The sequence below is a fragment of the Rhinolophus sinicus genome, linkage group LG03 (assembly GCF_036562045.2).
Source record: "Rhinolophus sinicus isolate RSC01 linkage group LG03, ASM3656204v1, whole genome shotgun sequence".
In the NCBI taxonomy this organism is placed as follows: domain Eukaryota; kingdom Metazoa; phylum Chordata; class Mammalia; order Chiroptera; family Rhinolophidae; genus Rhinolophus; species Rhinolophus sinicus.
Window position 1 is genome coordinate 47,509,560 of NC_133753.1, and position 16,927 is coordinate 47,526,486.

The window sequence follows — 16,927 nt, forward strand, 5'->3', positions numbered from 1 at the left end:
TCTGCCAGGCTCAGACAGTTTCTCCATAGGCTGTTGGTTAAAAACATGAGCTTTGGAAACAAACTGGAGTTTGAGTCTCTGCCTTGCCACTTACCAGTGTGATCTTAACGCAGTGGTTGGGAGAGTTCCAGCTTTACTCGCTGTGTGGCCTTGGGGAAGTTACCTAACCACTCTGTGCCTTAGCCTTGTCATCTATAAAATGAGGATAGTAAGAATGCTTATGTGTCATGCTTTATATGTTGTTGTGGAGATTAAATGGGGGGAATAAAGGTCTGTGCCTGGCATGTGGTAGGAGTACACTAAGTGTTAGCTATCTAGAGATGAAATGTCCACACCCCTTAATAAAGCCTGCCCTGACTCCTGGCACAGTCCCTCTTGCTGTGGCATCTCCCACTGGAGAGGCTCTGTGGCTCGGCTCATGTGCTCTCCTTGCTCTGAACTTCCCTTGCACTACGGTTTGGGACCTAACTCACTCGAGTTACTGACCTTTGTTAGTACATCTCCACACTTCGATAGGGAGCTCTCTGAGGACAGCATCTTCAGCTCTGCCTGCAGGACGATTTATTTGGTAGCAATTCCAAGTGCCCTGGCCTGCCACAAGGCCCCTCACAGTGAGTTCCTGGCTGCCCTCCTATGCCACAAACTCCGCCTTCCGCGAAATTGCCCCTTGTTGCCCTAAGCTGTCCACCCCTTCATAAATCCAGGCCTGGAATCCCATCCCCCTAGCTCTTCTCTGCCTGGAAAACTCCCATTCATTAGCAGTCAGGCCAAACGTCCTGGAAAGCCTTTCCCAACTCCAGGGCTCTGCCCCACGGCCCTGGCACAAGTTTATTCTCCCTGGACTGTGACCTTCTCCAGGAATAAGTAGGGTCCCCAGTGTCCTTTACACAGTAGGTGATGGGACCAGTGGTAAGGTCTTTGACCGTAGGTCAGCCTGATTCAGCTGCACAGAGGATCTGAACTCCTGCAGACAGCTTCCAATCCCACATCCAGCGCTTCGATGCCCTGCTGAGTCTTGGTTTGCCCCTCTGCAAAACGGCCATAACGCCTTCGCCACAGCTGCTGAGGGCTGAGGGAGCTGTGTTCAACCCTGAACACGCAGAAGACGCTGCGAACCTTGGCCCCCCCCCCCCCCCCCCCGCCCTCTTTCCTGAATTGCACCTCAGGCTTCCCACCTTCCTGCTGGTGGTAGCTGCTCTCATCCCTATTCTAGTTAAGTCAAAGAGAGCAAAACATTACCAATTGGTTTAGAGATCCCAAATCACTGTTTTATGAGGGAAAATAATCCTTAGTTGTTAGACATACCGGTGACACATTCTTTGTTGCTAAGGTGATTCTTTGACAGCGCCCTTTTGTAGATCAGAAATACCTCTCATTTTTTCTGAGTCTGGTTTCTCCCACAGAAGGATTCTGGAAAGCCATCTGCATGCCCTCCCTACGGGAAGGAGGGCTGCAGTCCCTGGAGGCTGCATTTCTGTCGGAAGCCGGAGAGGAACAGATGAGCTCTGTATTGAGCTGTGCAACCTTCCAATTAAGTAACTGCACAGTCTGGGAGCCCCGGGCTACTCATCCAGGACAACTTCTGTCAGAGGACAATCATCGTATCTTGCTCTTCACTGTCTATTTCTTCTTTGAATTTCCTCCAGCGTTAGCCAAGCTGCCTGGAATTCCATGCTACCCCACGGCTCTGCCTCTCTTCCTCTGTCTCTCACACACCCCTCCACTCTCCTCCTCTAACACACCTTTGGTAACTATGGTGCTGTCACTCAAGGTGGAATTTCTCTCACATGATAAAGACACATTCTCCTCCATCTCTTCCACCTTCCTCCCATTTCCATGAGACTCTCACACAGGTTCATTCCTTTAAAAGTTTATTTCTGGCGAATAAAAAAAAATAATTTATGTGACCAGACCAGTAAAGACATTATGACACGCAGCAGAGTTTAACTTTCCTATTTGCTTCTGGATTTTGCAGCTTGGTGAGAAGGTGGCTAAGTGAAACCCAGCCTCCAGGAACTAGGAGACACCCACCGACAGGCTGACTCACATTTGGATGCTTATTGGAGGGCCCAGAGGTAGGCTCAGAGGAAGGCCAAATCCAAACCTCTTTTACAGACATGTCTCTTTGTAGTGTTTGTTTTTATAAATCAGTCAACATAAGCTCTGTCACATGCCTGCTCCTAATGACCATAAACATAACATACCCAGCAGATGCTCAGACAGAGCAGTCGTCTCGGGGACTTTTAAACGTGGTACTTGGGGACCCTGTGGGGGAAGACACTTTTCCGCAAGAGGCCACCTCCTGAGGTTGGCACTTGGAGACTATGGAGACAGGGGACCCGAGCCCCTAGCACGGCTGTCAAGATCTCTGGGTTTCTGAACTCTGCTGCCTCTTAGCCTGAAGCGAACATTTCCTCCTAATCCTTCAGGTCCCCTTAGGCTCAGAGGAGGTCACCTCAGTGGGCAGACGCCTCCTCCGGGAGTCTGGGAACTCAACATGCGCTGGGGTCTCAAGGGCAGAATCTCCAGAGGCCCTGCCGGAGCTCCACACCTCAGAGCTGGGGAGGGTTGGGGGTTCACTGCCAAGGAGGAAACAGGCTCATTAGCAGGAGGTACCTGAATCCCCTGGGAGGGTCTCTGCTGCCTGGTTCCCATGTGAGGCTTTGGCCTTGGGATCACTTTGGTGGTGGGGTTCACTCTCTCTGGGTTATATTTTGATATATTAGGGATAGGCTTTGGTTGACTGTAAACTCACTGACTGATAAAACCCCCAGAAAGCAAGCAGGGAAAGCCTACGAGAAGCCCTGAGGGGTTTTCTGTGACAAAGCACACGCTCTGGAGGCTAGCCTGAGGCCACGTGGCCCCTCCGTAGGTGGTCCTGAGGCCCCTGATGCCGACAGGACGGCTGCCCAGGACTCAATGTACCTGCTTGCGCAGGTCACCAGGGCCGCACCTGGCTGGACACCAGCAGAGTTTAAACAGGGGCTGATTGTGTAACTGAATGTGACTTTAGCATCCTTTTGAAAGGCAGGACCAAGCAAAACCAAAACTCCCAAATCACCAGGCAGTTCTGAAGTCCAATTCAGGTTCCTTTTTTGACCTTCAGAGACAGCAATTTCTGGGCACGAAGATCAGCTGAAGACTTCAAAGCCCAGTGTTAGCTCTCCTCATGGGACACACACCAGCTTCCCCTTCACACACAGATGCATTTCTATGCTCCAGGCTTGGAGCCATTTTATCCTGAAACCATTCTTTTGTTGGATGCCCTGAAATGAACACTCACATTCCAAATGCAAACACACCTTTCAAGAAGAACCAGAAGACCCCCTCAGTGCCATGGAGACACCTGCTGTAGCGCCTATTAAATACTGGCCAAAGCACAGTCTTTCAACCATTTCATGAAATGAGGGAAGACCAAGCCATTTGCGTACACATACATAGGGGGACAAGGAAGGGACAGATGAAAAACCAGCATTACACCAGGTGATAAATGGGAACTAACTTCCCAAAGCTCCTATCAGCAGAACAATCCAGACAGGAGGATATTTATATGGGTCCTACAAAAATAAACTTTGCTCCATGCCTGTTCCCTGACGTGTAAAGGACAGGCCTTTCCATTTGGCTTGTCTCTTGAAGTTTTTCTGTATCAAATGCAGTAGAGGTTTTAAGTGATTGTGAGGAAGGGATAGAGAACTCATTCCCTAGTTTCTGGGAGGCCAGGACGTGACGGGTCAAATGGGAGGGGAAGAGCAATTGCACAGTCTGGAAGAAAAGGGGGTGGGGGTGGGGAATGGAGGGGCCACCCAGAGTCCTGTGATGTGAGGGCATTGACACAGCTTGACTCTGAGCCTTAAGAGTCTCTCAAAGCTCCCTGAGCCTATCTGCAGAGCGTCTCAAGGGGAGACCCCTCAGCCCACGGGGCCCTCAGTTTTCATTGTGAAGTACGAGGGGGCACAGCCAGGGCAGAGATGAAGAGTTGTACTAGCTACACTCAGAGAGGATGAGCCAACAGCATGTGAGCTTCCGAGATGCCAGGGCTCCCCCAGCTCCCCTTCTTCTCACAGGTGGCACCTCAATCCCCACCTCCCTACACACTCTCTCCACCTGCTTTTTTCATTGACACCATATTTCCTCTTGCTTTCCACTTGGCTGGGGCAAAAAAAATTCTATTATGTGTAGCACTTACAAGTCTCACATGGGAAACTGTCAAAAGTTAAATTATATTTTAAAACCATGACACGGGCTAGAGTCTGCTAAAGCAGAGCTGTTGGTCAAGGTCTAAAGGTGACACCTTTTGAGGACTGAAGCATCACCCGTTCCTCTGGAGTGGCATCCAGAAGATGAACTCTGGGATTCTGAAACCATCCTGTGGACGAGACATGACACGTGACACTACATTACTGCAGACAGGTGGAGGATGACTGCCTTCCACAGGTATCAGCTTTGAAAACCACGTACCACCATTACCACTGTTTCCCCTCTATGAATTATTCCAAAGACACTTGCTACCTGGCATTTGGATCTATCCCATGAGCATTCATCCTTCAGGTACTATCTTGGGTCAAGGCTCAGATTAAAGGTGAACACAAGGTCATAAAATGCTCTTCCAAGGAGAGGGCTCTGAAAAAAATGAGTTGGGGGGTGGGGGGAGAAATTCTGGAAGAGTGGCATCCAGAAGATGAACTCTGAAAATACCATACACCTTCACTTATAAGATGCAATAATAAGCAAAACTATACTGCAAAACTATCTTATTCAAGGTTCATTTTGATTTTAGGATGCATCTAGGTTTTAGGAATATTAAGACAAAGGGAAATGTCCATCTTGGGAGGGAGGACAGGTGACAGATTTTGAAACAGATGGCTTCCAGTTGTGATTTCTGACCACATTAAGAGCCGAGGAGCCGATGTGGGGCTTGGAAGACAGTCATTAAGGAATTGCTTTCATTTGGGTGAATCCCCACCTTGAATGCTTCAAATTAGGGGGATGTTGCATTGACTGTCATCTGGGGGATGTGGGTTTGTGTGGATGAATTTGTATGAACTGAAACAGCCTCTGCAGAGTAAGGAGCCCACACATTTTATTACAGCCCCTGCTCACCAAGCCCTGACAGTCCCCCATACCTCTCTGCCCTTTGGATTATGGAGAAAAAAAATAATCGTTCAATTTTCTGGGCCACAGAACACACGATGGGTCTAGAGTGTACAGGGAGCTTACACACTGAGGAAAAACGGCGTGCAAACAGGAGCAGGAATTCTTCACCCTCTGGTGAGCCAGCACTTGAGACACAGAAGGACGACCCTAGGTGCCCTCCTGGAGTCCACACTAGTTTATGTTTCTGGCTTTTATTAACCGTGTTCCACTCCAACTTCCACCTTCTCCTGAGAGGGAGAAGAATATCTTTGAATATCTATGGCATTAATGATTTCCTCAGGCCGTTATTTTTCTCCTCTCAAGATTTCACAAAAGGCCCAGGAAGAGGCCTAGAGAAGGATCAACAAAAGCACGAGGGTCTGAGAACGACATAATACTGACTTCTCCTTTTTGGTAACAGTCCACGAAATGTGTGCCCCTCTCTCCTGAGATATGGTGAGGCATGAGGGGAGGTGGCAGAGGAGCTGTGGGTGGGACACTGTACCGTGTGACATCACGATCATGCAGCCGGTGCCCAACAGGACAGAGATGTGAGAATGAGCACACAGAGCTCTGGGCTGGCCCCAGGGGGAGGCAGGCAGCTTCCGGGTAAGTGCCCTGCCTCTCAGGAACAGTCTGTCCAGTCCCTGCAGAGCCATCCCCTGGGGCTTGCCATCTTGGCTCTGGCCTTAGCCTTCATCCTCCCTCAGCTCCGTGGGTAGGAATTTATACTGCTGTTGGCGGATCTGGGCCAGTTTTTTCCTTGCTTCTTCCAGTTCTCGCTCTTTCTTCAGCATTTCCTCCTGGGCAGCGATAATCTGGAAGGAAAGCAGAAAGCTGGATGGATCTATAACTTTCTAGGAAACTGCCCTCCCTCTCCACCGCATGCCTCATAAGCTCCCATAGCTTCTACTATAGCAATGCACCAGGAAGAAGTATTCTTAGCTCTGCAGACCAGCGTCTGGGCCACGGTTTGGGTTCTGAGACCGACAACTCAGGTGACCCAAGCATAAGTGGACTTCTCGCCTCTGATTAAATAGCAAACATCTACTGTATCCCCACTGTGCACCAGGCTCTGGTGTAAGCACTTTGTATGGAGTCTCCCATCGTCTCTGCGGCAACAGTGTAAAGTACGCCCCATTGAACGTCCCATTTTTCCAGTGAGAAACCTGAAGCTGAGAGATGGAGTCCACTTTCCTGAAGTTCCAGCTAGTGGAGTAGGATCTGGCCCAGGTATTCTTGAAACTAAAGCGGGAATCCTTAGCGACTAGATGGTTTTCATATATTTATTTCATGCTTCTAAAGTATGATCTGAGGAATATTAGTTAATAGGTATTGTGTGAAAAAGGTGAAGTTTGTGTTCAAGAAAGCCAAATAGCCTTCTTTCCTTTTCTAGGCTAATGATCAGGGGTATTCCTGCGATACTCCAAGGTGAGGTAGGGAGTATAGAATTTCCCAAAGACCACTCTTCATGGTACCTCTTAAGGAACTAGTGTATCGAGAAATAGAGCCTGGTAAAAATGCATCCAGTGTATTTCCAAATAGAGGGAGTGATTCAGGAAGAGCTAAGGCAGGTACAGGAATGAGGAACTTCAGTAACAGGTCTCGGTGTTCCTGGCTCTAAGAAGAAAACCAATCTCATATAATGGATTTATTTATATCAACACATACCCTAAACTGCAAGCCTGATTTCCTGAAGTTTCTGTCTCAGACCCAAATGCACAAGAACGCAGGCCTGTGTAAGTCAGGCTACTCCTCTCTTATCCCATTTACTCTTATAAAAGTTCTGGGAAGGGGTCACCATTCATTCTTTCTGTTGGGCCAAATATCTTGAGTGGGTGACAGCTCCAAATGCATCATTTTATTTACATGATAATAGCCCTGTCTTCCAATTTCTCCTCTTCTCCTTTTCTGTAATAGAATCCCTGATTTTCAGCTAGGCACAAGACTACTAAGAATACTACATTTCCCAGCCTCCTTTACAGTGAGGTTGGCCATGTGACTAAGTGCTGACCAATGGCATGTGAGAAGAAACGACCACTTTGTGGTTGTGCCCGCCCCCCCTTTTCCCTCTTCCTGCCAGCTGGAAAGCACAGGTGGTTATTGAGCCATCTTGGACCAAGTGGCCAAGAGCAACATCTCAGGGAGGTGGAGCAATAGGGAGAAGGAAAGCGGCCAGCACATCTTCCCTTGACTGCTTACACCCAGACTGTTACATGGGACAAGTAAACTTCCATCTTGTTTAAGCCACTGTTGTTTGTGTCTGTGTTATGACAGTGTCCACGCTGGGAGTAGGCGCTGTCTGGGTTTCGTCACACACCTGAGCAATGCCCCCTACAAACTTTGTTTTCACTACAACATCATCATCGTCGGCTTTGCCAAATGCTGCCTTCTGGGCTGCACGGACAAGATTGTCTGAGGCTCTTTTCACAGCATTTCCTGCTGCCTGGAGAGGGAACAAAACACGCATTACATCATTAGTAACAGCCATTTGGATCTGGCAAGAACAGACATGAAGGTACGTTTCATGAGACTATGAATCAATTTATCATCGAATTATAACACAGAAATTCTCTCTAGTTAGTATCCATTGTCTGTCTCTCCATCCATCCATCCATCCATCCATCCATCCATCCACTGATTCTACCAACACTGGCACCTACCTAACCTTAGCTCATTCACAGATGAATGAGATCCAGTTCCTGGCCCCCAAGGAACACACACTTTGGAGTGGAATTACAATTTTGTAAATAAATGATTGTAGCATTGTGATATGTGTGTTAACAGAAGCATCCTTGGGCTGCCTCCTTGGTCTAGAAAACCACCTCCCCAGCCCCATCCAATTTAGAAATACTTGAGGACTTGGCTCGGTCATCACTTTCTTGGTCCATCTCGGCCTTACCCAGCCCCTCCCCGCAGGGCTCCTCGAGTGCTCCATGCTGGCTTCTTTGCAGCCCTTACCAAACGGTGGTTGCCTTTCTGCCAGTTAGATAGGAACTTGAGGGCAGGGGCTATGACTTGAATCTCTGCATCCCCAGCACCTGGCACAGTGGCTGCCCAGGGCCGGCACTCACTGATGTTTGGGGGAATGAAGGACTAAGAAAGCACAAACTATCCCTGCATGAGAGGTCTGGGGCCCCCCTAGTAACTAAGGCCTTTATAGATACACTTTTACAGTCACAGCTGGGCTTTATGCTACATGCTCAAGGACGGGGCAATTGCTAGACACAGGTGAAAAGCTTTTCAATCTGTAGTCTAGATCTTCAGACAGGGCTATAGTCCACACTGGCTTTTTTTCTCTTAATGCTCATGGAGCATGGCCCTGGGGACTTGTCTTCTGCTACCTGAGGTTTGGGATTTTCTTCTAATGGTGGTCAAGGATTCATTAAACCTCCCAAATTCCTTGCCCAGACTCCTCAGAGTCAAGAACTTGAGGGTTAGACATCAGAAGGTTGAGAGTTTTTCTCATTCAAAGTTAACTGTCTCATCTGGTTAGTAATCTAAAGTGACCAATAGGGACGATGAGGGCTTGTATAAGAAATGAAGGGGAAGCCAATTAATCTCTGACAAGTCATCATCACGTGCTTATTATCAAAATAGCTTTGTGAGGTCAGAAATTGTTAGTCCACTTTTCCGTTGTAGAAACTGAAGTTAAGTAACTTGTCTAAGATCCTGTACCTAGTAAGTTAGAGAGCTGGGATGTGAACCTAGGTCTGTCTGGCACCAGAGAATCTCCGGGTCATTGTAAGGAACTCAGACATCACATTGCAGCATCCAGTTAAATCAGCAACAGTGACAATAGGGTAATGCTGTGTTATATCCGTGTAAATCCTTAGGACTTACAAAAGCATGTTCACATGTCTTAACCCTTAGAAGAGCCAGTGCAGGGATCTCTATTTCCATTTTCCAGAGGAGGCCAAATAAAGCCTGAAAAGTTTTCAGTGATTGAGCTCTGTAAGATCAAGCACTTAATACATGGCAGAGGCAGGACTTGAACCCAGGTCTTTCTTAACTCAGTATGTTTTCCTCAGAAGTGTTCTCCAAACTCACAGACCACACATTCATAAAAGCGCAGCTCCCCAGTTTCCCCTGGTTTATTCCAGGAGTCCATTGAAAGTGAGGGAGGTGGGTCAGAGAGACACTCAGGAGGACCCAACAACAGAAATGCACATTAGGACTTTCAGTAAAACAAGAGTTCTGAGTTTTGGTGGAATTGTTAAAATATTTCTGCCTTTTATGAAATTACTCACGACTTATAAACATATTTTAAGAACATAAACAATCTGTATTATAACACTTATAATAGTAAAAATGTAGAAAATTGGAAACAAAATGTCCAAAGTTTAGGGAAATTCTGGCAGAGTAAGTTGATGTAATATCATGCAATCATTAAAAATGAGACTCATGAAGAATGGACCAGTTAGCTTTGCATAGAGAAATTGTGAAGCTGTTTCTTCAAGGTAAAAGATATGTATGATAAAATGTTACGTGAAAAAAGGCAGAATGTCTCTTGCTATGGTTATAACTAGAAAAAATTATTTTGTATCTAGTTAAAAACAGGAAGAAAAAAAATAACATCTTACATTGTGAAGATGTTGAGGCTTTGCGATTTTTTTCATTCAAACATTTCCTTCACTGTGTTTAAAATACGTCTATAATTAAAGCAATCAGGAAAACATATGCACTGGGAAGGACTTGACTGTCACCTTCATAGGGGCTCTGGGAAACCTTAGCAACAATCTCATACATATTCCTTAGTCCTTTCACTCCCTTCTTCTGCAAACAGTGACTGAGGGCTTCCACTGAAATAGGCACCAGCTTTGGTGTGAGAGATGCAAAGATAAAGAGACGTTGCCTGTGCCTAAGGAGCTCCCAGCCTTCTCAGTCACGTGTAAAGGTAAACGTGGTGGTACCAGTGACAGGAACCATAGGAGGGAGCTGGTGGGGGCCCTGGCAGGACAGAGGAAGCACTGACTACCTTGCAGCCAGGGAGTCAGGGAGGGCTTCCCAGAACAGGTGACTTTGCAGTTGAGTCATAAAGGACAAGTAGGAGTTCACCAGGCTGGGCTGGTGGGGAGGAGGGCCAGGACGCTCTGGGTGAGAAAGGGCCCCAGGGCGTGAGACCAGAAGGCAAGTGTGGAGAATGTCAGTTTGGTGGGTCAGCAGGGTATAGGATGCATGGCCGCACATGGTAGAAAATGAGAAAAGTGGGAGCGAGTTGGCTGATGGAAGGCCTGGTGGGTCATGCCAAGGAAGTGAGACTGTTCCCTTTGGCGACACTTACCCGCTCCAACAGGAGTATTTTCCCACCAGCATCAGTGACCATTACCTGTAGCCGCCTCATGGCCTCTGAATCCTGATCGGCCTTCACCTTGCAGGCCACAAGCAGCTGGGCGGTGGAAGCGGCAACCTGCTTGGCAGACGAGATGAGCTTCTCTTCACTGGCATGTCCCTGAACGGAGGCATTGGCCGCCTCACAGAGACTGCTGGTTGCAGCTGCCACCATCCGGGCCTGGGGACAGTCAACAGAGAAGTGACCCAAGGGCCAAACCTCCCTCAGGGGATCCAAAACGCAAATGAGGAGGAAGGAGAAGGCAACTCACGGCAGAAATCAGTCCCTGTGACCACTGTCCGTCATCTGCAGCATTGGCGGGGATGGAGCCCACCTAGAGAGTGGAGGTTAGAAATTTGCAATGAGAGCAGGAAGGCTCAGGGTGACCTGCAGCCCCTCAGACCCCACTGCCTGGTACCAGAAAGACATTGCATCAGACACACAGCGCCACCGGGGACTCCCACCTTCAGCACCAGTGTGAGAATGGAGCACCCTTTCCCACGCGGGTCCCTGGCCTCTCCAACTCGCACCAGCACAGCCAGGCTGGTTTCCACCTGGGCCACCTGTTTCCACCTGGGCCACAAGGAGTCGCTCTGAAATGCTCCCAAGGGCCTGCATTACTGTGCCAGGTATTGTGTTTCTGGGAGAACAGCTCAGGAATGATGGATTGGGGCTGTCTTTACATGCTTATTTGCTCTGCGGGATCTTTCTCTGTTTCAAACACAGGAGCCCTTGAGGCCTCTTCTTTCAAGGGCCAAGGGAAACTTAAATCTCTCCTGATTACAGATCCGAAAGCCACACTGTGATTTTCTGGCAGAGGATGCAAAAAAGGGTGGTACATTTCCTTTAGTACAATTAAGTGCAGACCCTTAAGGAAATACAGACTATCTATATATATATATATATATATATATTTATTCTTTTTTTTTTTTTTTTGTCAGGGGTAGGGAAAGAAGAGGCTAGAAGTAAGATGGTCTCTGTTTCTATTTAGAAATTATGGCAACAAGTGAAATATTTTCTGTTCAGCCATAGAGGGAGTAGCTATGGGAGGAAATACCTTTATACTTGTGGGAAGTGCTTGGAGAGATAAGAGATGCCTCTCTTCATTTGAATATGAAATTGGGGATCTGTCAGCAATTACAGGCGGCACATCAGGGCTTGGTGAATGTCAGGTAAAACCCCTATGTCTTGCCTATAAGCCCATCGTTCATCCAACTCCAGTTGAACCTCCTTTACCAATTTTTTAAATGCTTGAACATATAAGTCCCTTGGAGGACAGGGGCTCCGCCATATTCAAGTTAGAGTCTCTAGAATCCAGCAATGTGTCTGGCACATGGTTGGCCCTTTACAAATAAACTGAAATTTTTAGGTAGGTCTTCTCAGTGATCCATTTTTGGTCTTTACATATTGATTGGTCAAAGGTATTTGATCAGTAAGGTTAGCACTGTGCTACATCTATAGGGGATGAGTGAGAAACATGAAAGGACTACATGCCACTTGGGGAGATGTACATATGTTAAAATTGAAAAACATACCACACAATCGCTTAGAAAGAGAAGCCAAAGTATGTGGGTATGATTAAGACATGGCTACGCTCACAAGAGACTTCCCTGGGGCAGATGGAGGGCCACCAGGGGGGGCATGTAACTTCCTGTTGTGTTACATGTTGTTGGGTCAAGCCACAATCATATCTGTCTATCTGTACACCAACAGCAAAGGCCTTTTAATAGGAAACAGAAGTGACTGACAAGCACGGTGACCAAATTCCCTAAGCCCACAACCTGACAGGGTTTCCATAGTGCCTCTATATTTGAGTAGCTCCCGGTAAGACTCAGCTTGGTTGGGTTGGTTCCATGTTGTGTGGGGCTAACAGGACACATGGAGTGTTTTAAATCGGAAGACCTTCCCATTGCCAGGATAAGTCTAATGTGCTATGAATCCTGTGGCTCACTGAAAAACAACTATGCTTTCATGCTAATCCAGATAGAATGGGTGATCGGAGATGAAGAAGATCGAAGAAATTTCAGATTGAAAAGCAGACTGGCCTTTTGACCAGGAAAATGCTAACTGCAGAGCAGGACAGCATTCAGCTTATAAAGTCCCCAACTCCGGGGCTTATATAGTCACCCACCAAGAAAATACGACAGCTTGCATCTTTAAGTAGCCCAATGAACAGTGGGAACATAAATGTCTTGTTCAGGCCCTGATTGGGATGCTTTCCTTAACCAGAAGCAGATGAGAGACCTGGAAGCCAAACCTTTCATTCTGTTTGGTAGATTTAAACAAACAAGAGTTTTCAGTCAGTTGGGGCAAAGACAGGCAAGTCAGTGAGGGAAGGCAGAGCACTGTTTTCCTCGGTCAGGCCAAACGTGTTCACATCTTTTCCACATAGGTCTCGCTACGTGGACATCCCACCACTTGGCCAGCGGGGTTTACCCACCTTTCCTTGGGCCACCAGCTCCCTCTGGGCTGCCGAGGCCGATTTGACCAGGGCACTTGTGGCAGCAGCAATAGATTTAGCAGCTTCCAAGATCTGTTCTTCAAAATCCAGGGTCTCATCTGCTTGCTATAACCAAAAGAAAACAGTATCACATGCAATTCATATCCACACAGGGCGCTTTCTGCCAAACTACTTACTGCTTGGTCACCTGGCTCTTCATCCATCTATTGCTTTTTGTTGACAAACCACACCAGGGTAGAAAGGCCTAAACTGGCAGGCTGCCCCGACATCTGCTGCCTACCCCCGCCCCCACTCTAAAAGGTGAAAGCTGCCAGCACTGACATTCTACACAAATGTTAAATCAGGAAATTCTAAGGCAGACTACTTTTCCAGACCAGAATTTTTAAAGAGACATAAATTCACTTTGAATAAAATATACTCAAATGGTTCCATTAGCATCAATAACTCAAATCAAAATAATCAATAATCAAAATCCCTAGAGTAGGTGGTGGCATACTCTTCCAGGGCTTAGGCTTGAAAAAAAGGAAAGATGGGGTAAAAACAAAAGCGAAATAGTATTTGCATTGCTGTGGCTGAGCACAGAGTTACATACCAACCACAGATCACCCAGTGATGGAAAGGAAATCCATCCAGCTGAAACCTTAGTCACCGGGAGGCCTGGCTCCACCTGGGGAAGAACACTGGCCCCAGTGCTAGGTGTTGGCAGGTCATTAGGGCTCAGCTGTGAATTCAGAACTGCCATGCCCTGTGCTGCCAAAGCAACCCGGCCCTGGGCTGCGTGGGGTGAAACACCACCATTTGGCGTGGTCAGCCTAGGCGAACTCCTTCAAGAGTCCCTCCAGCACTAATATTCTGTGTCAATATGGTTACGTGCCCCTTAGGTCCTAGAATGTTGAAGATGTGGCTGGTTGGTACCTTTTAAGCACTACGAGATGATGGTCAGGTGTAGCAATACTTTTCTTGGTATGTGTGTGGTACAATACAAATAACATAAAATTTACCCTTTGACTCCATTTTAAGTGTACAAAGTCGGTAGTAAGTACATTTGCAATGTTGCACAAGAGCAATAGGGTTTTAAGAGTGCCTACTATGTGCCAAGCATTTTGTTAGGCACTTCCATGTCCATTACCTTGTTTCTCACTGAAAAAGAGAAAAAGAAATCCTATACTATTGTTATCTATATTCTTCTATTTACAGTGAGAAAATTGAGGCTCAGGGAGGTGGAGAACGAGACCCAATGTCCTGTGGCAGCACGAAGAAGAATTGCGACCAGACGGAAACCTAAGTCTCTCTGACGCCATAAAGCCTAGGCCACCCCTTAGGGCCTCAGTGAGGAATAACTTCAGGTCAGAGGCTTAAAGTGGCTCGCTAATGGTCCCGTATGAGACATCAGACAGGAAGGATACACGGATACGATTCTTTTCCAGTTCCCTATTTCTTATGGCTATATCTTGAATCTTGAGAGATGTCAACCTCGTTTTCGTTTTTATAACTCATATTATCAAAATAACGTTTCTGTGCACATCTAGTGGATCTGAAGGATGACAGCAGCAGGTAACAGAAGCTATATAGCCTTTGTTATTTCTGACAGTCTTGCTCTAGGAGCATTTAGGACAGAAGTGAGTTCAATTCCAGTGGAATCATTTTGGATTCCTCATTATGGGGTGGGGGTGGGGGAGTCGTAGTTGGGGAACGTAAAATTTGTTGACTGAAATACAAAGTGACTCATTATAAGACACTCTGACATACAAGGTGTTGTCATACACAGGCCCCGAAGAGGTGACTGTAGGCTCTGATGCATACGTTCAATGACTTCGATTAAAGACCTTTTTTGAAAATTCTTTTTGCAAAAGAAAGTCAAGCATATAACAGATTAAGGTACTGAGGAAATCAGAGAATTTCTGAGTCCAAAGGAGCCCCTTTTCACTTTGCAGATGAGAAAATAGAGGCCCATGCTGTCTCCCCCAAATCTCCTGGACTCCTGTCTCAAGTGGCCTCAGCTATATTACGTGTACCAAGAGTGAGTCCACTATACAGGGCGGAGTAGCCCATCAGCAGATTTCTGATTTCCCCAATTTTAGAATTTGCAAATGAGGAATTTTCTTAAAATTAAATTCTAACTTTAAGCATGGAGAGGTCTGATAGAATCATCTCATTACAACCAATTTAAAAGGCCTCTCCCACATTTTCTGCTGCCCTGGAGGTTTTGTGTTGTTGTTGTAGTATTTTTTTTATTTTTTATTTTTGTAAAACACATGCTTGAAATAGATATTCAACTTGGAAATGTTTTTGACAGCCACTGATTTTTCTTACAATGGTAACTTCTGTAATGCCCTTTGGTGGATTTTTCTTTTTCTTTCCATAACATCTCTATGCTTTAAAAAGGACATGGCAAAAAGCCTTATTTCTCGGAGACATTTACTCTGATTAAAAAGTACTAGAGAGTTTCCCAAGAAACACTGAAGAAAGCTGACCACAGTGGAAGGGCTGGAGGGCAAATGTTTAGATGCTCCAGTTTGGGCGGAGTTCCATGAGGAGATCTGCCTTCTGTCTGCAGGAGCCCTGTCTTTCTTTCCGTAGGCCAGGTTTAGCCTTAGGACTAAATGCTCACCCTCTCTCTCCTGCTGACAACAGACATCGACCCTTGATGCTTCCTCATACCACACAACTTCTAGCTTCAGAGAAAATGAGACTGCCCCAGGCTGAGGAGACTCAGTGAAAAGCCAAGCACACCAGTCAGGGCTCCCCATGAGCTTCAGCTCCCACCGGCGTAGGGCATGGAAGCTGGGAGACGGGTGGTGAGCGTAGCAAGAAACGGAGGAGGACACACGTTTCACCACATGGCAAAAAAAAAGAGAGAAGTGCAATTGGCTTGGCCTTCGGAGAACGTTCCTACATAAAAGGACCACAATTAAAACGCAGGATTTGCTAACAGAACCAACCCTACCGCAACTCGGAGATTGGGAAGAATAAGAACAGCAACGTGGAGCTGCCATAAGGGGCCCGGGGCGAAGGATCTGGAGACCCCCGGGACCGTGGACGGGGAGGGGCTGAGCATCTGAGCCCTCATTCTCTTCTACTCACCACGGAGGCTCAGTTGGGTGGTCTCTTAAGATCCTCTTTAGCTGAGGTATTTCATTGACCTGACCAAAGCGGCCCAGATCTGTCCCTCTGGTGTATGGAAGATGTGAGTGAAATCCTCACTCTTAAGTGTTTTTCTTCCCCTTCAACAATGGCAGCCATTAAGATGGTTAAAATAATCTTTTTAAGGTTATAACTAGCCCTATGCATGCAGCTATTTGTATTTCTTTAAAACTACTGGCATCAAAGCAAGACAATGAACTTAAGAAAATGTTGGCATTAAATGGGCTACTCTGACAGCTCTTGCTCAGACCCACCTGAGGATCTGGTTAAAGATGCAAATTATGTTTCAATGGGTCTAGGGTGGGGCCTGGGAACTTGCATTTCTAACGGAGGTGGTACAGGTTACTTTGTGGGAAATGCTGGCCTGGGTTAAGGAAATCAGACACCAGTTAACTGAATCCTACAAGCCTCTGAACTCTCCTCCAGGGCATGGACTGTGTTTTACTCAACTTACGTCCTCTGAGTGCAAAAATGAGGCAGAGAAGCCCATGTGATAAATGTTTATTGAATGAATGTATTCATTCGAAATGAGTCTCCCAAGTTCTAGAGTTCAGCCAGAGGACAATTTACACAGCTAGAGAAGGAGAAATACATCGAGTAAGCATCCACATCAATAACTGTCCATTCCTGATTTCTGAGGGATGGAGGCAGACACCTCCTTTATTTAAGGCTGTGTCGGGGGGGTTGCTAATTGTATACTCCGTCTGCATCCCTCATTTGGCTTCCATAGTTGGAGACATTTAGTCATGTACATACAAACATAAACACAGTGGCATTTTTGGCATTTTCCTAAGAGGCTCTCTTAATAAAACAGTGCTGGGAAAATAACAGATGTGCAAACTAAGAATCTACTCTGC

General features: G+C 46.7%; 1 protein-coding gene across 8 annotated transcripts in view; it reads right to left on the bottom strand.

Annotated features, from left to right (window-relative positions):
- Positions 1–5,063: 5,063 nt before the first annotated feature.
- TLN2 (talin 2) overlaps positions 5,064–16,927 on the bottom strand; it is a 410,543-nt gene continuing 398,679 nt past the window's right edge. For 6 of the 8 annotated variants that reach the window (XM_019755358.2, XM_019755356.2, XM_019755357.2 and 3 more), the window contains 5 exons: positions 12,906–13,031; positions 10,737–10,799; positions 10,418–10,645; positions 7,454–7,579; positions 5,064–5,951 (listed from right to left, as the gene is read on the bottom strand). In XM_019755358.2, coding sequence (XP_019610917.1) covers positions 5,823–5,951; positions 7,454–7,579; positions 10,418–10,645; positions 10,737–10,799; positions 12,906–13,031 — 672 coding nt within the window. In that variant the 3' untranslated portion in view covers positions 5,064–5,822. The remainder of the gene's footprint in view (positions 5,952–7,453; positions 7,580–10,417; positions 10,646–10,736; positions 10,800–12,905; positions 13,032–16,927) is intronic. The other 2 variants (XM_074327637.1, XM_019755362.2) reach the window with 1 other exon arrangement.